The sequence below is a fragment of the Macaca thibetana genome, chromosome 19, assembly GCF_024542745.1.
Source record: "Macaca thibetana thibetana isolate TM-01 chromosome 19, ASM2454274v1, whole genome shotgun sequence".
Taxonomy (NCBI): domain Eukaryota; kingdom Metazoa; phylum Chordata; class Mammalia; order Primates; family Cercopithecidae; genus Macaca; species Macaca thibetana.
In genome coordinates this window covers 29834140-29856729 of record NC_065596.1, presented here as the reverse complement: position 1 = coordinate 29856729, position 22590 = coordinate 29834140, and the positions used below count along the sequence as shown (strand labels likewise).

Genomic DNA, 22590 nt, shown 5'->3' with positions numbered 1-22590 from the left:
CACTTGGCTATGTTTCAGCGCTACTCTGCACCCACAGTGACAGATACTTGGATCTCCTCCAATTTGGAGGAAGGATGTTTTGGTTTTGATTTTTGGACGTGTTGGTTGTTGGTGGCTTTCATGCTATTTAACTAATAATTGCTGTCAGTTCAACCTTGTCATTACCAGTTTAGCTTGTTACGCGTTATTTAGTTAAACTGCATGTATAATCATGCATATTTGCCTCAACCCTGTGTGCGCCTGGCCTGCAATTTCCCACTAATTAGACTTTTTAAAGACACGTATGCATTTATCTACTCAAATTTGCATCATCCGTTTCCCTATTGCCAAAGCAGATGTACACAACACCCACTCACCCCCACTCCAGGAAATACTTTGCTTATTATCACGGAGTTATTTTTCCACTGGAAAGTTGAAACTGGGTAGGAGGGGTACAGATGGGGTCTTGTCCTACTGAAGTAGCACACCGCAGACAGAAGGTGCTGGGTCTCAGGCAAGAACAATGGGGCTGAGGGGAGGAAATGGACTCTGAAATATCTGAATTACAGCAGCAAATCCACCAAGAACCCCAAACCCAACACTCCAGCTCCAGCTCCCACCCTGGAAGGATCTAGACACCCACCAGTTCCCCCAAGAATCAAGCCTCTGGACACAATTCCTCTCAAATGGCTTTATTTCCCCAGTGTGAGGAATCTGTGAGTGGTGAGGGGTCTGTGGTCCCTGTTACCCCAAGGACCCTCCATTCTCCCCTGTTGTGGCGGAGTCCCCAGAGGGATAATGGCCCGGGCTCCAGGACTTGATCCTCCCAGGCTGGGGCTGGTTCTGGGAGGAACCGGGCATGCTGTGGTTTGTACGGATGACACTCCCAAAGGTGGTCCCAACAGTGGCCCAGATGGGCACGGGGCTCACCTCAAGGACAAGGCCACCAGGTGCGGGGGCCGAGGCCCAGATGAGCCTTACTCTAGGAGCAAAATCCCCTGTGGGGGCTTCTCCTTGAAGTCTGCCAGCAGGGCTCAGTCTGGGGGAAGAGAGAAAAGAGAGAGCTGGGGATTGGCAGGGAAGGGGAGAGACAGAAAAGCTGGGAGACTGGCATAAAAGAAGGAACACGAAGACCAGAGTACAAAATGCTCAAAGGAGACCAAGAGAGTGACCCAGGGACACTGGCAAGGCGCCAAGAGAGAAAAACACGCAAACATACAGGAACAGAGGCTGGAGATGCACAGGCTGATGATACACACTAACCTTTGGGCCCAGGGAGGTCAGGGGGTGGCGGCCCACCTGGGGGCAGCAAGGCAGAGCGGCTCAGGGCCTCGGCCACCCACCCGAGGACGCGGCTACAGTGCTGGATCTGGGGAAAGGGAGGAATGTCAGAGCAGGAGATGGAAACCCCTGCCCGACCCCTGCCGCAGTTCCCCAGCCAAACCCCAAGCCCTCACCTCCCGCTCCAGCACTTTCAGGCGCTGTTCGTACTCGCGGATGTGTCCCAGCTGTTTCAGTGCCATGTCCACCCTGAGAAGGGAGGGCCTCTTACCGGGGGCACCCGTAGCCCACCCACCCCCCGGGGGCTCGCCTGCTTCCTGGGCCTCCTCCCTCCCTCCCGGGACCCTGACTTCAACCGAAGTCAGGATCCGCCCCAGGCCAGAAGCCCCATCCCCGACCAGGCCCCGCTCTCACTTCTGGGACGTGCGCTTCAGACGCTCGGAGTCGCTCTCCCGCTTGTCCCTAGCGCGTGCCAGCAGGAAGTTCTCCTTATGCACCGATTCCCACGTTAGCAGCTTCCGCTCGGCTTCCTTAGAAAGGCAGACCACTGCAGGGGCGGGCGGAGTCAAAGGGCTAAGGCCACGCCCCTTCCCAAGCCCAGCAGCCCCTTCCGACACCCTCAGAACACGCTATCTCAGACCCGGCCCCTGGTGATTCGAGAACATGCCCCGCCCCTCACCCCTAAGCCCTGCCCCTCAGTGCTTAAGCCGCGCCCCTTGTTGTTTAAACCCCGCCCCTCGCTGCCTAAGCCACGCCCGTTAGTTATTTGGGGCATGCCCCTTCCCCTCGCCTTCCAGGCTGCCGGTCCCCTATTCTTCTTTTTAAGCCAAGCTCTGTTCTCACGGAAATGCTCGAGGGTCGGGGAGGACGGCTGGGGGCTCCGGGGGCGCCTGCACAATTGCCTGAGCAGGAGGCGCAAGTGGGAGATGACGATAAAGGGCGGGGCCAGCGTGGGCCGAGAGTGGAATTCCCGGATGAGGCGGTAGCGCTGCGCCTTCCAGTAGAGATCGCTGTTGCCCTGTACTTTGCCGAACGTGTAGCTGCAGAGGCCAGAGGTCAAAGGTCACTTGAGGTCAGGGCCCAGCCAAGAGCAAAGACAAAGGTTAGATGCCAGGCAATAATTTTTCAGTCTACGGCAGCAGACAGAAGTCAAGATCACTAAAGTAAGAGGTTACAGGATGCGATTAGAAGTCAGGTTAGGGCTGGGCCCATTTGCTCACGCCTGTAGTCCCCGCACTTTGGGAGACCGAGGTGGGCGGATCACCTGAGGTCAGGAGTTCGAGACCAGCCTGGCTAACATGGTGAAGCCCCATCTCTACTAAAAATACAAAAATTAGCCAGGCATGGTGGCGGGTACCTGTAATCCCAGCTACTGGGGAGGCTGAGGCTGAGGCTGAGGCAGGAGAATCGCTTGAACCCAGGAGGTGGAGGTTGCAGTGAGCTGAGATCGTGCCACTGCACTCCAGCCTGGGAGACAGAGTGAGACTCCGTCTCAAAAAAAAAAAAAAAAGTCAAGTTAGAAGGGCCAAGGGTCAGATGTCAGAGGTCAAGTTGGACGTGGTATCAAGGCTTAAGGTAGAGGTTGAAGTCATGTTAAAGTTGGGCTCAAAAATTAGCTAGGACACAAATAACTGACATCAGAAATGAAAATGGAGACATTACTACCGACCTTACCGAAATAAAAAGGATTGTAAGAGATGTCAACAAACTAGATAAGTGAAATGGACAAATTCCTAGGAACACACAAATTACCTAAGCTGACTCAAGAAAAAATAGAAAATCTCAATAGACTTATCATAAGAGATTTAATCAAAAACCTTTCAATAAAGAAAAGCCCAAAACCAGATGGTTGTGCTGGTGAATTCTATCAAACATTTAAAAAAGAATCATAATAACAAGGATGTTCCTCAAATTCATCCAAAAGAATGAAAAGGAGAGAACATTTCCTAACTCATTCCATGAGGCCAGCATTACCGTAATACCAAAGCCAGATAAAGATATCACAAGAAAATTACAGACCAGTAGCCCTTATGAATATACATATAAACATCCTGAAAAAATACTGGCAAATCTAATTCAGCAGCATATTAAGTGGATTTTACACCATAACAAAATGGGATTTATCCTAGGAAAGTAAGGGTAGTTAAACATACAAAAATCAGTGCAAATACCACATTAATAGAACAAGGTGTGGGGGAAACCACATGATCTCAACCAACACAGAAAAGGCATTTGACAAAATTCAACAACACTTCATGATTTTTTTTTTTTTTTTTTTTTTTGAGACCGAGTCTCGCTCTGTCACCCAGGCTGGAGTGCAGTGGCGCAATCTTGGCTCACTGCAAGCTCCCCCTCCTGGGTTCATGCCATTCTCTTGCCTCAGCCTCCCGAGTAGCTGGGACTACAGGCACCCACCACCACGCCCGGCTAATTTTTTGTATTTTTAGTAGAGACGGGGTTTCACCGTGTGTGGGCAGCAAGCCACCCAGGTGCCGAGGCAAGAGACCAAGGGCACGAGCTGTTCCAGTGTAATAAAATACATAAAATAACAAGAGTTACACTAGATATAGATCGTAGATATGATTATATATGAATATCATTAATCATTAGTTTGTAGCAATTACTCTTTATTCCAATATTATAATAATCCTTGCTCTACAATTATAACCTAGGAAAAACCAGGCCATATGGAGATAGGAGCTGAAGCGACATAGTGAGAAGTGACTAGAAGACAAGTGTGAGCCCTTTGTCACGCCCAGACAGGGCCACTAGAGGGCTCCTTGGTCTAGCGGTAACACCAGCGTTTGGGAAGACGCCCGTTACCAAGCGGACCGTGGTGTAGCGGTAGCGTCAGTGCCAAGGAAAAGCACCAGCTACTTAGCAGACCGGAAAAGGGAGTCTCTCTTTCCCCAGGTGAGTTTAGAGAAGACTCTGCTCCATCACCTCTCATGGAGGGCCTGACATCAGTCAGGCCTGCCCACAGTTATCCAGAGGCCTAACCATCTCCCTGTGATGCTGTGCTTCAGTGGTCACACTCCTGTTTCACTTTCATGTTCCATCCTGTACACCTGGCTCTGCCCTCTAGATAGCAGTAGGAAAATTAGTGAAAGTATTAAAGTCTTTGATCTTTCTGAAAAGAGCATAGAAGAAATAATGACGTAAGCTGTCCTCTCTGTCTCCGCCTGGGCTATCTAACAGGGAAGCCCCCTGTCTGGTGGACATGTGACTCACGTGACCTTATCAATCATTGGAGATGACTCACGCTCTTTACCCTGCCCCTTTTGCTTTGTATCCAAAAAATAACAACGCAGCCAGGTGTTCAGGGCCACTACTGGTCTCCCTGTCTTGGTGGTAGTGGTCCCCTGGGCCCAGCTGTCTTTTCTTTTATCTCTTTGTCTTGTGTCTTTATTTCTACAATCTCTCATCTCCACACACAGGGAGAAAAACCCACAGACCCTGTAGGGCGGGCCCCTACAACTATGTTAGCTAGGATGGTCTTGATCTCCTGACCTCGTGATCTGCCCACCTTGGCCTCCCAAAGTGCTGGGATGACAGGCGTGAGCTACCAAGCCCGGCTTTTTTTTTTTTTTTTTTTTTTGAGACAAGGTTTCACTCTGTTGCTGGCATGATCATGGCAGTGGTGAAATCATGGCTTACTGCAGCCACAGCCTTGCCCTCCTGGGCTCAAGCCATCCTTCTGCCTCAGCCTCTTGAGTAGGTGGGACTACAGGCATGCACCACCATGCCTGGCAAAATTTTTTTTTTATTGAGATAGGGTCTCACTATGTTGTCCAGGTCGGTCTTGAACCCCTGGCCTCAAGTGATCCTCCCACTTTGGCTTCCTAAAGTATTGGGATTACAGGCATAAGCCACCATGCCCAGGCATCATAATTTTTAAAAATCATAAACTAGGAATAGAAATAAACTTTCTCAACATGAGAAAAGGTACTTCTGAAAAACGCACAGCTAACATCATACCTAATGGTGAAAGACTGAAAGCTTTCTGCCTAAGATCAGGAACAAGACAAGGACATCCACTTTTACCACTGCTATTCAACATTGTACTGGAAGTTCTGGCTAGAACAATTAAACAAGAAAAAAATATATAAAAGGCATCCAAATTGGAAAGGAAGAAGTAAAAATATCTCTATTCACAGATGACATGATCCTATATATAGGAAATGCCAGAGACTCACAAGAAAGCTTCTAGAGCTGCAGATTCAGCAAAGTTACAGGGTACAAGATCACACAAAAATCAGTTGTGTTTCCACACACCTGCAATGAACAATCCAAAAACGAAATTAAGAAAGCAATTCCACTTACAGCAGCATCTAAAGGTTAAGCACCTAGGAATAAAGTTAACCAAAAGGGTAAAAAACCTGTAGCCTGAAAACTACCAAATATTGCTGGAAAAACATTAAAAAGAACACCTAGATGAAATGTCAATACTACCTGAAACAATCTACAGATTCAACGCAATCCCAATGAAAATTCCAACAACTGGCCGGATGCAGTGGCTCATGCCTGTAATCTGAGCACTTTGGGAGGCCAAGGCGGGTGGATCACCTGAGGTCGGGAGTTCGAGACCAGCCTGACCAACATGGAGAAACCCCATCTCTACTAAAAATACAAAATTAGCTGAGCGTGGTGGTGCACGCCTGTAATCCCAGCTATTCAGGAGGTTGAAGCAGGAGAATTGCTTGAGCCTGGGAGGCAGAGATTGTGGTGAGCTGAGATTGCGCCATTGCACTCCAGCCTGGGCAACAAGAGTGAAACTCTGTCTCAAAAAAAAAAAAAAAAAAAAAAGAAAAGAAAATTCCAACAACCTTTTTGACAGACATGGAAACTGATCTGAAAGTTCATATGGAATTGCAGGAGGCCCTGAATAGCCAAAACAATCTTGAAAAATAAAGGAGACTCATACTTCCAATGTCAAAATTTGCTACAAACCTACAGTGATAAAAACTGTGTGGGCTAGACGTGGTGGCTCATGCCTGTAATCCCAGCACCTTGGGAAGCTGAGGTGGGTGGATCACCTGAGGTCATGAGTTCGAGACTAGCCTGGCCAACATGGTGAAACCCCATCTCTACTAAAAATACAAAAAAAAAAAAAAAAAATAGCCAGGCCTGGTGGCAGGTGCCTGTAATCCCAGCTACTCAGGAGGCTGAGTCAGGAGAATCGCTTGAGTCTGGGATGTGGATGTTGCAGTGAGCAGAGATCACGCCACTGCACTCCCGCCTGGGTGACAACAGTGAGACTCCGTCTCAAAAAAAACCCCAAAAACCTGTGTGGTACTGGCATAGGGATAGACACAGATGAGTGGAATAGAATTGAAAGTCCAGAAATATACTCATACATCTATGAGTGTCATGCATTTAATTGTAGCCTGCTAAAGATATACTGAAGTCTGGTCAGGCGCAGTGGCTCATGGCTGTAATCCCAGCACTTTGGGAGGCCGAGGCAGGTGGATCGCCTGAGGTCAGGAGTTTGAGATCAGCTTGGGCAACATGGTGAAACTCCGTCTCTACTTAAAAATACAAAAATTAGCTGGGCATAGTGGCAGGCACCTGTGATCCCGGCTACTCAGGAGGCTGAGGCAGGAGAATCCCTTGAACCCAGGAGGCGGAGGCTACAATGAGCCGAGATCGCGCCACTGAACTCCAGCCTGGGTAACAGAGCAAGACTCTGTCTCAAAAAAAAAAAAAAAAAAAGTAAGTAAAAAAAAAGATATGTTGAAGTCATAACCCGTAGTGCCTCAGAATGTGACCTTTTAAAATTTTTTTTATTTATGAAATACATGGCTTTATTCAGAAATAGAGTTTACAGATGTGATTAAGTTAAAATGAAGTTATTAGGGTGGTCCCTAATCCAATTTAAGCAATGTTTTATTAAAAAGGGAAATTTGGAAGATGAAAGCAGAGGTTTCAATGATACAACTAAAAGCCAAAGATGGCCAGCAAAATACTAGACGTGACAGGACAGACGTGGAACAGGCTCTCCCCCACAGCCCTCAGAAGAAAATGACTTGGTCGATGTCTTGATTTTGGATCTCTAACTGTGAGACAAGAAATTTCTGTGATTTAAAGCCACACAGTTTTTGGTACTTTGGCAGCCCTAGGAAACTAATACAATAGGTCCAGCACAGGGGCTCATGCCTGTAATCCCAGCACTTTGGAAGGCTGAGGCAAGGCAAGAGGACTGCTTGAGCCCAGGAGTTCAAGATCAGCCTGGGCAACATGGCAAGACCCCATCTCTAAAAAAAAAAGAAAGTCAATGAAATTTTATATTTTCTCGGCAAAAATCATGCCAGTAAGAAAGGAAGCAAACAGAGGGACCCAACATAGGATTAAAAAGGAGTTTCATTTCTAAAAAAAATAGGCCGGGCGCAGTGGCTCACGCCTGTAATCCCAGCACTTTGGGAGACCGAGGCTGTCGGATCACGAGGTCAGGAGATCGAGACCATCCTGGCTAACACGGTGAAACTCCGTCTCTACTAAAAATACAAAAAATTAGCCGGGCATGGTGGCGGGCGCCTGTAATCCCAGCTACTTGGGAGGCTGAGGCAGGAGAATGGCATGAACCCAGGAGGCAGAGCTTGCAGTGAGCCGAGATCACGCCACTGCACTCCAGTCCAGGAGACAGAGTGAGACTCTGTCTCAAACAAACAAACAAACAAACAAACAAACAAACAATAAATAAATAAATAAAAATAGCCACTGGGCACGATGGCTCACGCCTATAATCCCAGCACTTTGGGATCCAGCCGAAACGGGTGGATCACAAGGTCAGGAGATGGAGACCATCCTGGCTTACATGGTGAAACCCCGTTTCTACTAAAAATAAATAAACAAATAAAATTTTTTAAAAAATATGGCCAGGTGCGGTGGCTCAAGCCTGTAATCCCAGCACTTTCAGAGGCCGAGACGGGCGGATCATGAAGTCAGGAGATCGAGACCATCCTGGCTAACACGGTGAAACCCCGTCTTTACTAAAAAATACAAAAAACTAGCCAAGCGAGGTGGCGGGCGCCTGTAGTCCCAGCTACTCGGGAGGCTGAGGTAGGAGAATGGCATGAACCCAGGAGGCGGAGGTTGCAGTGAGCTGAGATCGTGCCACTGCACTCCAGCCTGGGCAACAGAGCAAGACTCCATCAAAAACAAAAAAAGAGAGGCCGGGCGCGGTGGCTCAAGCCTGTAATCCCAGCACTTTGGGAGGCCGAGACGGGCGGATCACGAAGTCAGGAGATCGAGACCATCCTGGCTAACACGGTGAAACCCCGTCTCTACTAAAAAATACAAAAAACTAGCCGGGCGAGGTGGCGGGCGCCTGTAGTCCCAGCTACTCGGGAGGCTGAGGCAGGAGAATGGCGTAAACCCAGGAGGCGGAGCTTGCAGTGAGCTGAGATCCGGCCACTGCACTCCAGCCTGGGCGACAGAGCGAGACTCTGTCTCAAAAAAAAAAAAAAAAAAAGGAAAAATGGGAAATTTTATGTAATTTTACCACAATAAAAAACAAAGTCGGCTGGGCGTGATGGCTCACACCTGTAATCCCAACACTTTGGGAGGCCGAGGTGGGCCACTCACTTGAGGTCAAGAGTTCGAGGCCAACATGGTGAAACCTTGTCTCTACTAAAAATACAAAAAATTAACCGGGTGTTGGGGAGTGGGAAGTGGAGGTTGTAGTGAGCCGAGAACTTGCCACTGCACTCCAGCCTGGGCAACAGATTATCCCAGCACTCTGGGAGGCTGAGGAGGGAGGATCACTTGAGTCCAGGAGCTCGAGACCAGCCTAGACAACATAGTGAGACCCCCCCGCTCCAAAAATTTTTTTTAATTAGGCAGGCATGCTGGCCTGGCTAATTTAAAGTAGTCCCAGCTACTTATGGGGCTAAGGCAGGAGGATTGCTTGAGTCCAGGAGGTCGAGGCTATAGTAAGCTATGATCACACCACCACACTCTAGTCTTGGCGACAGAGTGAGACCCTGTCTCAAAAAAATAAAAATAAGGAAGTTCAAACTGGGCTCAGGAAGAGGATCAGTCCAAAGTACAAGTCACAAGCAGGGTCTGCTTGGGTCTGGGGAGAAGGCAGCATTAGATTGGATCAGAGTTCAGGGACTAAAGACAGAATTCATTAGACGGCGTTCAAGAGTCATGAGGGGGCCATGGGTCATGCTGGGTGAGGTCGGATCAGAGAGCAGTCAGGCCTCACCTGAACATGGCGATGAGCAAATTGACCAGCAGGATGTTGGCCACGAGCAGGAAGATGACGAGGAGCAGCACCACCAGCCAGTTGGCATACTGGGAGACACAGACACCCGCCTGGGTCCGGGGAGGGTGTGCCCAGAAGCCGGGCTCCGACGAGCAGTTGCTGTGCTCCATGAGGGCCACTGTGAAGAGAGACATTCAGAGATCGGGGGAGGGGGACAGAGACCTAAGAAAGACAGAAAGACTGCCAGGTGTGGTGGCTCATGTCTGTAATCCCAGCACTTTGGGAGGCAGAGATGGCCGGATCACCTGAGGTCGGGAGTTCGAGACCAGCCTAACCAATATGATGAAACCCCATCTCTACTAAAAATACAAAAATGTTAGCCAGGCGTGGTGGCATGAGCCTGTAGTCCCAGCTACTCGGGAGGCTGAGACAGGAGAATCACTTCAACCTGGGAGGCAGAGGTTGCAGTGAGCTGAGATCATGCCGTTGCACTCCAGCCTGGGCAACAGGAGCAAAACTCCATGTAAAAAGTAAAGTAGAGGTTCCTCTTTAAAGACTTTCCTCCCTATCTAATTAAGAATAAATAGTAACTTCTCTTAGAAACAAAATGTATTCACAGACCTGCTAACATTCTTTTTTTTTTTTTTTTTTTTTTTTTTTTTGAGACGGAGTCTCGCTCTGTCGCCCAGGCTGGAGTGCAGTGGCCGGATCTCAGCTCACTGCAAGCTCCGCCTCCCGGGTTCACGCCATTCTCCTGCCTCAGCAGTTAGCTGGGACTACAGGCGCCCACCACCTCGCCCGGCTAGTTTTTTTGTAGTTTTAGTAGAGACGGGGTTTCACTGTGTTCACCAGGATGGTCTCGATCTCCTGACCTCGTGATCCACCCGTCTCGGCCTCCCAAAGTGCTGGGATTACAGGCTTGAGCCACCGCGCCTGGCCCCTAACATTCTTAAATATCTGTTAGCCGTAATAAAGAAATCAATGTACTCTACGTTCTTAGCTCCCACAATTTAGCCTAAATATTTGCCCTGGCATGCTTATACAGGTCCAAGCAAGCATTAGGTCATAGCCTGTTCCTCTTCCTTATTTGAAGGTGTTTTTACCTTTCTCAGCATTCCACAAGTTACCTCCTCCTTCCTTTGTTCTCCTCTGCCTTTGCTTCTTTTAAAAAGTTCTAAGTTACCAGCCAATCAAGACAAATACAAGGCCGGGCGCGGTGGCTCAAGCCTGTAATCCCAGCACTTTGGGAGGCCGAGGCGGGCAGATCACAAGGTCAGGAGATCGAGACCACAGTGAAACCCCGTCTCTACTAAAAATACAAAAAATTAGCCGGGCGCGGTGGCGGGCGCCTGTAGTCCCAGCTACTCAGGAGGCTGAGGCAGGAGAATGGCGGGAACCCGGGAGGCGGAGCTTGCAGTGAGCCGAGATCGCGCCACTGCACTCCAGCCTGGGGCACAGAGCAAGACTCCGTCTCAAAAAAAAAAAAAAAAAAGACAAACACAAAATGTAAAGTCCGGTTCCAGCCAATAAAAACCAGACACAGCAGCAAGATAGACGCGTCAGGTTATAAATGACCCTATCTCCTTTGTTCCGTGTATTCTCGTGGCAGAACTGCTGACGAGTGTACACTTTCTACAAAAAATTAAAATGGCCTTACTAAAAAAATTAAATTTATGTTCAAGTACTATTTCTTTACGACACCAAAAAACAAACATTTCTAACATCCATCTAAAAAAAAAAAAAAAAAAAAAAAAAGACAGACAGAAAGACAGGGGATGGGGTGGGCAGAGACCCAGAGAGAAGATGATGGGGAATATAGGGATCCAGAGATCCAGAGAAAGAGGGAGACAGAGACTCAGAGGGAGGCTGTGAGGCCCTGTCATCCCCACCTACCGTCCATGTCCTCCTGGGGGATCTGCCCGAAGATCTGCAGGTAAGGACGGTAGAAGACGCGGCGCAGGATACTTGGGAGGTCACTGTTCCGTGGCCTTAGGAGCCCCTCCGTGGCCACGCCATAGGCCACCAGCCACACGCCGAGGAAGAAGAGGAAGAAGAACACGTCCTTCATCTGTGGGGAGATGTGGCTGAATCTGGCCCCGCCCTTCCCCACCCCTTATCCCAAAACCATGCCCCTTGCTCCCCAAAGTCACACCCTTTCTCCACAGACCACTCCCTCTCCAGCCCCACCCCTTTTCCTATGGCCCCGCCCACTTCCACCCCGCCCCTCCCTCACCATCTTGTTCACGATGACGATCTTGGGCCCCAGCTGTTTGTTGACCGTGAAGATGTGCAGCAGCCGCACCGTAAAAACCATGAAGTCAATGCAGAGGACGGTGCGGCCCAGGTGGTACAAACCCGGGGTCAGCCTGTGGTGTGGGGAGATGCCGCAAGGGTTACTCAAGTGTCACAAGACGCCAAGGAAAATGGGAGTCTTCCCAATGTCATGCTTCAGATGAAGCTGCAGCCTCCACCGGGCAGGACCAGGACCCTCCCAGTCACCCGGGGTTTACTCAAATTTACTCAGTGCCAAGCTGGTCCACGCAGGGCACTGGCACCCATTTGAAAAATGGCTGCGCCTATTAACTAATAACTGAATGAATGATGGCCTTAGCAAAGAGCTGGCCCCTGTAAGAATCAAGCTGGGAAAAACTGTCGGAATATCTGTTCAACCTATAAAAGGCAAAACATATAGAGTCCCTACAAACCAATAAGCAAAAGGAAGGAATAGGAAGGAAGCCAGATAAAGGATACCACGTACAATTCACACAGGAAGTTCAAACGGCCAGTAAACATCAGAAATTCCTATGGGAAAAATAAAAATGCTACCCCTATTTTGCATCCTCATTTACTTAAATTTTGGATGGATTAAAAACCTAGTGTATGGACAGGTGCAGTGGCTCACGCCTGTAATCCCAGCACTTCGGGAGGCCGAAGCGGGCTCAAAAAAAAAAAAAAAAAAAAAAAAAAGGAAAGAAAGAAAGAAAAGAAACATACAAAAGTGAAAGTAAAAACACAAGCCACAGAATTCAAGAAGATATTAAGACCAACAAAACTACCAAGGATTAGGATCCAGAGTATAAGGAGAAGAGCGAGATATATATACATAAAATCAATAGGCCGGGTGTGGTGGCTCACGCCTGTAATCCCAGCACTTTGGGAGGCCAAGGTGGGCGGATCATGAGGTCAGGAGATCGAGATCATCCTGGTGAACACGGTGAAACCCCCGTCTCTACTAAAACTACAAAAAATTAGCCGGGTGTGGTGGCGGGTGCCTGTAGTCCCAGCTACTCAGGAGGCTGAGGCAGAATGGCGTGAACCTGGGAGGCGGAGGTTGCAGTGAGCTGAGATCACACCACTGCACTCCAGCCTGGGCGACAGAGCAAGACTCTGACTCTAAAAAAAAAAAAAATCAATGAACCCCAATTTTAAAAATGGGGGGGGGGCAAAGAAGACAATTGACACAAGCACATGTGGCCATTAAGCTTAGGAAAAGAGGTCCAACCTACCTGGTAGTCAATAGTACATAAATTAAAACAAGGAGAAGTCATGTTTGCCCATTAAATTGGCAATATTTTTTTTCAGTTAAATTGAGAGCTACATTTTAGAGTCAAAGTATCAGGCATTGTCAAGCATGGCCTCAAGAGGGCACTCTCTTACCCTGATGGCAGGGGTGGAAATGGGTGAAGCTACTTAGAACGGAATCTATCCATCTCAAGAACATATGTATGCTTTGACCCATACACTTTACATCTGGGATGTAAACTTTTATTATTTTGGAATAATAAAAAAAAACAGAAGGCTGGGCATGGTGGCTCACACCTGTAATCCCAGCACTTTGGGAAGCCAAGGTGGGAGGATTGTTTGACCCCAGGAGTTTGAGACCAGCCTGGGCAACACAGTGAGACCCCATCTCTATTTAAAACGATAGAGAGAGAACCTAAATGTCCATCTAGAAGGAACTGGCAAAACAAAGGATGATTCATCCATTCCATTCTGGAGATGATTAGACATTTCTCCCTTTTTGTTTGTTTGTTTGAGACCGAGTTTCACTCTTTTCACCCAGGCTGGAGTGCAGTGGCTTGATCTTGGCTCACAGCAACTTCCGCCTCCGGGTTCAAGCAATTCTCCTGCCTCAGCCTCCCGAGTAGCTGGGGTTACAGGTGCCTGCCACCATGCCCGGCTAACTTTTGTATTTTTATTAGAGATGGGGTTTCACCATGTTGGGCAGGCTGATCTCGAACTCCTGACCTCAAGTAATCCACCCGCCTCGGCCTCCCAAAGTGCTGGGATTATAGGCGTGAGCCACCGTGCCTGCCCACTTCTCCCTTTTAAGCTGAGATCTTTCCATTTTTCTCATGTAGTAATTCTTCCTTCACCTGGAAAGTGGTGGGTTTGATAAATTGTCCAAAATATTGCTGGCAATCCTAGAGCATGGTAGCATATGGCCTTAGCCCTTTCATCTCAAAAGTCACTTTATACAAAATACAACGAATGATAAACAGAAGTATTAGTGTTCTACAAAACTCTCATATCTTGCTCCCTGCTTGAATAAATTATTTATGTTGAATCACTTTGTAACACTGCTAACACAGCTTAGAGGAAGCCTGACTTTCAGCGTGGCTACTGAGAAAAGCTTGAGTAGGGATCATCATTGTCATCACTGTCAACCATTCAGGATGTGTCAGGTCCCTTGTAAACAGTCACCAGGTTGTTGGCCAGGCACGGTGGCCCACATCTGTAATCCCAGCACTTCTGAAGGCTAAGGCGAGTGGATCACTTGAGGCCAGGAGTTCAAGACCAGCCTGGCCAATATGGCAAAACCCCATCTCTACAAAAAAAATACAAAAAAAATTTAGCTGGGTATAGTGGTGCATGCCTGTAATCCCAGCTACTCGCAAGGCTGAGGCAGGAGACTCGCTTGAACCCAGGAGGTGGAAGTGGCAGTGAGCTAAGATCGTACCACTGTACTCCAGCCTGGGCGACACAGCGGAACTCTGGCAAAAAAAAAAAAAAAAAAAAAAAAAAAAGAAAGAAAAAAAAAAAACAAAAACAAACAAAAAACCAGTCACCAGGTTGTGTCCACAAAGTTTTCTGTTTGCTCTCCTCAAAAGCAAGAGTATCCTAATGTGGCAGGGCAAGGGTTAAACCCTTAGCGTGGAGGGATGGAAGGATGGAAGGAAGGAAGGAAGGAAGAAATGAAGGAAGGAAGGAAGGGGGAGGGAGGGAGAGGGGCAGAGGAGACAGGGAGAGAGAGAGAGAGAAAAGAAAGAGAAAAAGAGAAAGAAAGAAGAGAGAGAAAGAGAATGAAAGAATGAAAAGAAAGAATGAAAGAAAGAAAGAACAGAAGGAAGGAAAACGAAGGAAGGAAGGAAGATGAAGGAAGGAAGGAAGGAAGGAAGGAAGGAAGGAAGGAAGGAAGGAAAAGAGTAAGTTGGGGGCAGAAGGGCAAGGGGCCTGGGACCAACGAGCTGTGTGGAGGAACAGGAGTGAGGAGGTGAGGTTGGCACCCAGGTCGGGGCGTTCCCAGAAATATGTGTTAACCTTCAGACCTAGCAATAAATAGCCACAGAGGCTGAGTGGTGGACCGTGGGGTTTTCTCCTGAATCCTGCCTTCTCTGAAGCCAGATCTCCAGGTGCCAGTCAATTACCCTGGGGCAATCGTCATGCCTGACTTTCCTAAGAGGGGTTTTGTTTCTTTTTCTGCAGTCAGCAAGGATGGCTTGACCTGCTGCCCAGCTGCGGGGAAGCCAGGAGTGGAGACCCCGGGAGTGGGCAGGAAGGATGAGAGGTGGCCAGGGGCCGGGGTTCCAAGGCCCCGGGGCACTCACCGGCAGCCCACGCCCAGGAGGAAGCAGGTGAGGGCCACTAGGTCGCACTGGTTCCAGCTGTCGGCGAGGTAGAGGCGCAGGCGCTGGCTCAGTGAGGCATGGCCGGGCCCAGGGCCCCCGCTGGCCAAGCTGCCCCCGCCTCCGCTCAGGCCCTGGCGCAGCTCCTCGCACAGCAGTGTGAACGCCCAGAAGTAGAGCAGCAGCTCCAGGGCGCCGGGTGGCGCCGGCTGGAAATCCACGAGCAGTACCCGCGCGAACAGCAGCAGGAACAGCAGGTAGCTGACCACGTTGCCCATGAAGACGGTCACCGGCGCTCCCCAGAAGTGGAACCAGCGGCGTAGGCACCAGTGGCCCCCGCAGTAGCCCCCGCAGCAATCCCGGCGGCCGGGCTGGCGCGGGACCCCCAGCGGCGTCTTCTCCGCGGGGTCCGCCGTCCTGTTGGGGAGAGAAGAGAAGAGACCGTGTCGCAAACGACGAGAGTCCTGATCTCCACCATCATGGAGACTTTTGGCCTGGCACATCTGACCCTGCTGACCTGAAACTCAGTCTGCCCAGCGCTACCTTCTTGGGTTTTGACTCTTGTATCTAACCTCTGACCTCTGAAATCTCCCGTCAAGAGGTGGACTGATCGCTTGAGCCGAGGAGTTGGAGACCAGCCTGGCCAACATGGCAAAACCTCGTCTCTACAAAAAATATTTTAAAAATTTAGCTCTCTACTAAAAAAAATACAAAAAACTAGCCGGGCGAGGTGGCGGGCGCCTGTAGTTTCAGCTACTCCGGAGGCTGAGGCAGGAGAATGGCGTGAACCTGGGAGGCGGAGCTTGCAGTGAGCTGAGATCCGGCCACTGCACTCCAGCCTGGGTGACAGAGTGAGACTCTGTCTCGAAAGAAAGAAAGAAAGAAAAAGAAAGAAGAGAGAAGAGAGAGAGAGAGAGAGAGGAGGAAGGAAGGAAGGAAGAAGGAAGGAAAGGAAGGAAGGAAGGAAGGAAGGAAGAGAGAAGAGAGAGAGAGAGAAGAGAGAGAAGAGAGAAAGAAGAGAGAAGAGGGAGGGAAAGGAAGGAAGGAAGGAAGGAAGGAAGGAAGAAGGAAGGGAAGAGAAGGAAGGAAGGAGAGGGCGGAAAGAAAAAAAAAGAAAGAAAGAAAGAAAGAGAAAGAAAAGGGAGGGAAGAAAAGAAAGAAAAAAGAAAGAAAGAAAGAAAGAAAGAAAGAAAGAAAGAAAGAAAGAAAGAAAGAAAGAAAGAAAGAAAGAGAAAGAAAGAAAGAAAGAGGCCAGCAGTGTAATCCTAGTACTTTGGGAGGCTGAGACAGGCGGATCATCCGAGGTCATGAGTTTGAGACCAGCCTGGCCAACATGGCGAAACCCCGTCTCTACTAAAAATACAAAAATTAGCCTGGTGTGGTGTGCGCCTGTAATCCCAGCTACTAGGGAGGCTGAGGCAGGAGAATCGCTTAAACCTGGAAGGCGGAGGTTGCAGTGAGCTAAGATCATGCCACTGCACTCCAGCCTGGGCGACAAGAGCGAGACTCCGTCTCAAAAAAAAAAAAAAGTTTGATAAATATTCTATTTCATTCACTTAGACCTGCTTTTTAAAATACCTTTATGGTGACCATAGCATAGTGATTAAAAGCAGGGGCCTTGGGGCAAAATAGGTGAAAAATCCCTCAATGAACTGATTCCACTTGCTACAGAGGGATGGAGGTATGTGTAGCATGAAGCAAATCAATTTCTAGTGACGGCCTCCTTGATGGCAGAACCAAATCTTGAGCCAAACCTTGAGCTAGGCATTTGGGAAGCTTCCTCAGTATCTCAGCCCCTGATGGGATGTGTGATATAGTTTGGATGTTCGTCCCTTCCAAATCTCACATTGAAATGTAATCCCTGGGCCGGGTGCGGTGACTTACACCTGTAATCCCAGTACTTTGGGAGACTGAGGCGGGAGGATCACAAGGTCAGGAGTTCAAGACCAGCCTGGCCAATATGGTGAAACCCTGTCACTATTAAAAGTACAAAAGTTAGCCGGGCATGGTGGTGGGTGCCTGTAGTCCCAGCTATTCAGGAGGCTGAGGCAGGAGAATTGCTTGAACCCAGGAGGCAGAGGTTGCAGTGAGCCGAGATTGCACCACTGCACTCCAGCCTGGACGATGGATCGAGAATCCATTTCAAAAAAAATAAAAAAGGAAGAAATGTAATCCCTGGCTGGGCACGCTGGCTCACACCTGTAATCCTAGCACTTTGGGAGGCCAAAGTGGGCGGATCACTTGAGGTCAGGAGGTCAACACCAGCCTGGCCAACATGGTGAAATCCTGATTCTACTTTAAAAATACAAAAATTAGCTGGGCATAGTGGCATGCACCTCTACTCCCACCTACTTGGAAGGCTGAGACAGGCAGATCAGGAACCCAGGAAACAGAGGCTGCAGTGAGCCAAGACTGCACCATTGCACTCCAGCCTGGGCAACTGAGGGAGACTCCATATCAAAAAAAATAAAGAAAAGAAAAAAAAGACAAGACAAGACAAGAAGGAAGGAAGGAAGGAAGGAAGGAAGGAAGGAAAGAGAGAGAGAAAGAAAGAAGAGAAAAGAAAAGAAAGAAGAAAGAAAGAAAGAAAGAAAGAAAGAAGAAAGAAAAAGAAAGAAAGAAAGAAAGAAAGAAAAAGAAAGAAAGAAAGAAAGAAAGAAAGAAAGAAAGAAAGAAAGAAAGAAAGAAAGAAAGAAAGAAAGAAAGAAAGAAAGAAAGAAAAAAATGTAATCCCTAATGTTGGAGGTTGGGCCTGGGGAAGGTGTTTGGGTCCTGGTGGTGTGTCCGTCATAAATGGCTTAGCACCATCCCTTTGGTGACTTTTTGCTCAGTTACTTCACATGAGATCTATGTGGCACCCCCTACTCCTGCTTCTGCTCTTGCCATGTGATACACTGGCTCCTCCCTCACTTTCTGCCATGAGTGGAAGCTTCCTGAGGGCTCACCAGCAGCAGATGCCAGCACTATGCTTCCTGTACAACCTGCAGAACCATGAGCCAATGAAATCTCTTTTCTTTATAAATTACTCAGTCTCAGGTATTCCTTTGTAGCAACTCAAGAGGGGACTAACACAATGTGGAAGTGCCACATGTCCTGAACTGCCCAGGATGTCCCCACCTCACACAGTGCTGGGGGCTCCACTCACCCAACAGGCCCTTCTCCGTTAACGGCACTATCCATGTCGAACTCTAGCTCCTCCCGTGTGTGCTCCTCTTCTGACTTCCTGGCAAGGAGGGAAGCACAGAGTGAGAAATAAGGGGAAGAGGAGGTGGAGAGGCATTCTCCAGCAAAACTCAAACTTCTTCACCTGGAGACGTGGCAGAGAGACAGAGAGGTGGTCTCCTAAAGTCACCCCAAAGGGACCTTCCCCCAGAGCCATGGCCAGAAAGGCAGAGTAACTGCCACTAGAGACACAGGGAGGATCCCCCCAAAACTCACCTCCCACAGCACTCCCTTAGTGGATGGAGAGAGAGTCCCATTCCCAGGGAAGGGACACAATGGGCAGATGAGGGAAGAAAGGTGGGCAGAGTGAGCAGGAAGGAGAAACTGAGCACCCCGCCCCCATCCCCACCACTCTTACCCCAGGGTACTGACCTGAAGGTGATGAGGCGGGTGTAGATGAGTGGGGGGCAAAAGAAGGCAAGAACCAGGGCCCAGATGTGTGTAGTGCTGGCCATATCTCCCCACCACTTCTGTGTCAGCAGAGACTGTGGGGTGTGGGCAGGATTAGGATCCAAATATCCCCCACAGCCCCCTCCCTAAGACGCCCAGCAAGGGTTGGACCACAGCTCCAAAGTACAGAGCAAGTGCCCAGTGTCACAGTCACAACTATTGAGGTAGGGAAACGGTGGTGAAAGGCAAAGACAACTTGGGCCAGGTTTTGACAGTAAACAACCAACACTTAAATTGACACTATATGGCAGATACAGGGCTAAGCATTTTATGTAGAGTAGTCCACTGAATCCTCGATACATAAGGGGGTGGGTACTAGTATCTCCTCCTTGGCACACATGAGGCACAGATAGGTTAAGGAAATGGCCCAAAGAAACACAGCCTGTATATGGTAGAGCTGGATGAGTTTAACCACTACCCACAGCAAGGGACTCTGGGTAGCTGTTTGAAATGTGGGCCAAACCATTCCAACAGATGAGGATGGGACTTCCTGTTGGGTGGGCACAACTTCCTGTACTGAAGTGAGATTCTGAGCCCCTGTCAGATTTGAACTAAAAATACTGATAATGTTTCCAAAATGTCAACTTGTCAGGATCGGAGAGACTGTGGGAGCAAGTGGGGCTTCCCAAGGCAGACGATTTCCTATAGAAAGGGTGGGATTTCCTAGGCCAAAGTTTACGTCCAAAAATAAAAGGTAATTGTTCAGTGAGGCCATTCTAATTGCTGAGAACTGAAACCAGGGACCTCTAAAAGAAGTGGAAAGGGTTTCCTGTGGATGACATGGGACTTCCTGTGGATGACGTGGGACTTCCTGTGGATGACTCAGGACTTCCTTTGAAAGAAATGGGCTCTTCCGTGAAAGGGGGAAGGACTTCTTAGGTTAAAGGTGTAACTTCCTGATAGGGTCACCAGGAGTTTCTCTATCTGGAGTGGAACTTTTTAGGAGGATGGGCTTTGCCGTGGGAAGGTTGGCTTTTAGTGGAAGGGAGTGAGGCTTCTTATGGGAAGAGCAGCCTTTCTGAGAGAGAAGAGAGACTTTCTGCGTAGTCTCCAGGGAGAGGGGCTGGTCAAGACCATAGATGTTCCCAATGGCAGGGGCTCATCCCTGAACTTCCCAGAGTCCACTTGGAGACTGTTTGGGATGTTGATGTCGCAGATACTCACCTGTACCCCATCCTGGGCAAAGAAGGCACGGGCGTCAGCTTGCATGGCCAGCTGCAGGCAAGTGGCATCCCCCCAGAGCGGGCAGCGACGGAGGAGGAGGCGGGCAGCCCTTACCTCACTGCTGTGATAGCACTCACCAAAGAGGTCTAGAGGCAGAGGAGTTAGTTATGTGACAGGGATGGGAAGTAGGGTGAGGGTGTGAAGGGAGAGGAAAGGGAATTTAAGGGGATGGCGCAGGGATATGTGAGGAGTGCGGGCATGCACATTCCCCCCTGGCGGCAGCCCCCGTCCCTGCTCCCAGGCACCATGCTCCACGCACCAACGCCCATCCCCTCAAACTTGATCGCCAGGTCTTTCCTCCGTGCTGCCTCCTCAGCATCAGGCTCCAAACGTGCCATCACCCGGAGCAGCAAACAGGCCCCAAGAGCTGAGGAAACTGCATTGGAACCCTGGGGAGACAAAGAGGGCATGGATGCCTCAAAGAGGGTTCATAGAGGGGGAGAAAGCCTGAAGTCAAGGGAAGGGATAGAGTCAGAGGTCAGAAACTAACTGGGGTCATCAGAGGCCAAGGAAGAAGTAATGTTTGGAGACGGATCTGGAAGAAACTGAACGTCAGTTGAAAATACCAGAAGTCAGGTGGTTCAGAGACCAGAGATGCAAGTCACGGATGCAAGTCAGGGGTTAGAATGAATTCAGCAGTCACAGTCAGGTCAAGAAACAGTTGGAGACTGGGTAAAGTGGCTCATGACGGTAATCCCAGCACGTTGGGAGGCTGAAGTGAAACCACCTTTGCAAAAATTACAACTGAGGAAATTATGACAATGAAAGAAATCAGACCTAACTGACTCCATCTTGCTTCTAACCCTTAAGCTGTCCTTGCTCATTCCTGGGCATAGGCTGAACTAACTTTGGGAAGGAATTCAGTTCATGGTTTGACTCTGAAACAAAACCGATAATAGCCCTTTCCCAAAAGACGCCCTTCTTGCCTGGGGACCAGTCTGCCTTTGATGACTAACAAATTAGCTACAAGATTAGAAATTAGGGGCCGGGCGTGGTGGCTCACGCCTGTAATCCCAGCACTTTGGGAGGCTGAGGCGGGCGGATCATGAGGTCAGGAGATCGAAACCATCCTGGCTAACACGGTGAAACCTCGTCTCTACTAAAAATACAAAAGATTAGCCAGGCGTGTTGGCGGGCGCCTGTAGTCCCAGTTACTCGGGAGGCTGAGGCAGGAGAATGGTGTGAACCTGGGAGGCGGCGCTTGCAGTGAGCCAAGATTGTGCCACTGCACTCCAGCCTGGGCGACAGAGCGAGACTCTGTCTCAAAAAAAAAAAAAAAAAATTAGAAATTATGGTTAGGAGGTCATGCAGCCTCTGGCTCCCCAGATTGCTCGTGGGGATAACATTACTATTGTAAAACCTAAGATGAGTGCTTGAGATAGTTTGCAGACCTTGCACTGAATGGATCAGCTGACATCACCCAGACGGTAATCTGGCTCAGTGAGTTCTGCCTTCCCACTCAGGAACAAAAGACAGCAAGAAAAACTCACTTGGGCTCCCTGTGAGTCCATCTCCTACCTGACCAATCAGCACTCCCCACTTCCCAAGCCCCTACCCACCAAATTATCTTTAAAAACTCTCATCCCTGAATCCTCAAGGAGACTGATTTGAGTAATAATAAAACTGAGGCCTCCCGCACATCCGGCTCTGCGTGAATTACTCTTTCTCCATTACAATTTCCCTGTTTTGATAAGTCGGCTCTGTCTAGGCAGCAGGCGAGGTGAACCCATTGGGGGGTTACAGATGCAGGAGGATTGCTTGAGCCCAGGAATTCAAGACCAGCCTAGGCAACATAGTAGACTCCATCTCTACAAAAAAAAATTTTTTTGGCCGGGCGCGGTGGCTCATGCCTGTAATCCCAGCACTTTGGGAGGCCGAGGCAGGAGGATCACAAGGTCAGGAGATCGAGACCATCCTGGCTAAAATGGTGAAACCCTGTCTCTACTAAAAAAAAAAAAAAAAAATTAGCCGGGCGTGGTGGCGGGCGCCTGTAGTCCCAGCTACTCGGGAGGCTGAGGCAGAAGACTGGCATGAACCCGGGAGGTGGAACTTGCAGTGAGCTGAGATCATGCCACTGCACTCCAGCCAGGGCGACAGAGCGAGACTCCGTGTCAAAAAAATTTTTTTTTTAGTTAGCCAGGTGTGGTGGTTTGCTCCTGTAGTCCCAGCTACTAGGGAAGCTGAGGTAGGAGGATCAAATGAGCCCAGGAGGATCAAATGAGCCATGATCATGCCACTGCATTCCAGCTTGCATGACTGAGGAGACCCTGTCTCTAACAATAAAAGTTTTAAAAGCACTTGGAGAGGTGACCAAAAATGCCAGTGTAGGGAACTTCAAAACTTCATCCCTCCACAAAAGCAATCAATAGCTAGCAAAAA

At 49.1% G+C, this 22590-nt stretch overlaps 1 protein-coding gene across 5 annotated transcripts in view; it reads right to left on the bottom strand.

Moving 5' to 3' along the window:
* Positions 1-655: 655 nt before the first annotated feature.
* Positions 656-22590, bottom strand: part of TRPM4 (transient receptor potential cation channel subfamily M member 4) — a 49893-nt gene continuing 27958 nt past the window's right edge. For 4 of the 5 annotated variants that reach the window (XM_050772378.1, XM_050772380.1, XM_050772381.1 and 1 more), the window contains 13 exons: positions 20471-20600; positions 20152-20297; positions 18910-19022; positions 18461-18538; positions 15298-15732; positions 11703-11835; positions 11363-11537; positions 9470-9647; positions 2104-2300; positions 1675-1807; positions 1437-1509; positions 1243-1348; positions 656-1018 (listed from right to left, as the gene is read on the bottom strand). In XM_050772378.1, coding sequence (XP_050628335.1) covers positions 1014-1018; positions 1243-1348; positions 1437-1509; positions 1675-1807; positions 2104-2300; positions 9470-9647; positions 11363-11537; positions 11703-11835; positions 15298-15732; positions 18461-18538; positions 18910-19022; positions 20152-20297; positions 20471-20600 — 1902 coding nt within the window. In that variant the 3' untranslated portion in view covers positions 656-1013. Of the gene's footprint in view, positions 1019-1242; positions 1349-1436; positions 1510-1674; positions 1808-2103; positions 2301-9469; positions 9648-11362; positions 11538-11702; positions 11836-15297; positions 15733-18460; positions 18539-18909; positions 19023-20151; positions 20298-20470; positions 20601-22590 lie in introns of those variants that run through there. The other variant, XM_050772379.1, reaches the window with a different exon arrangement.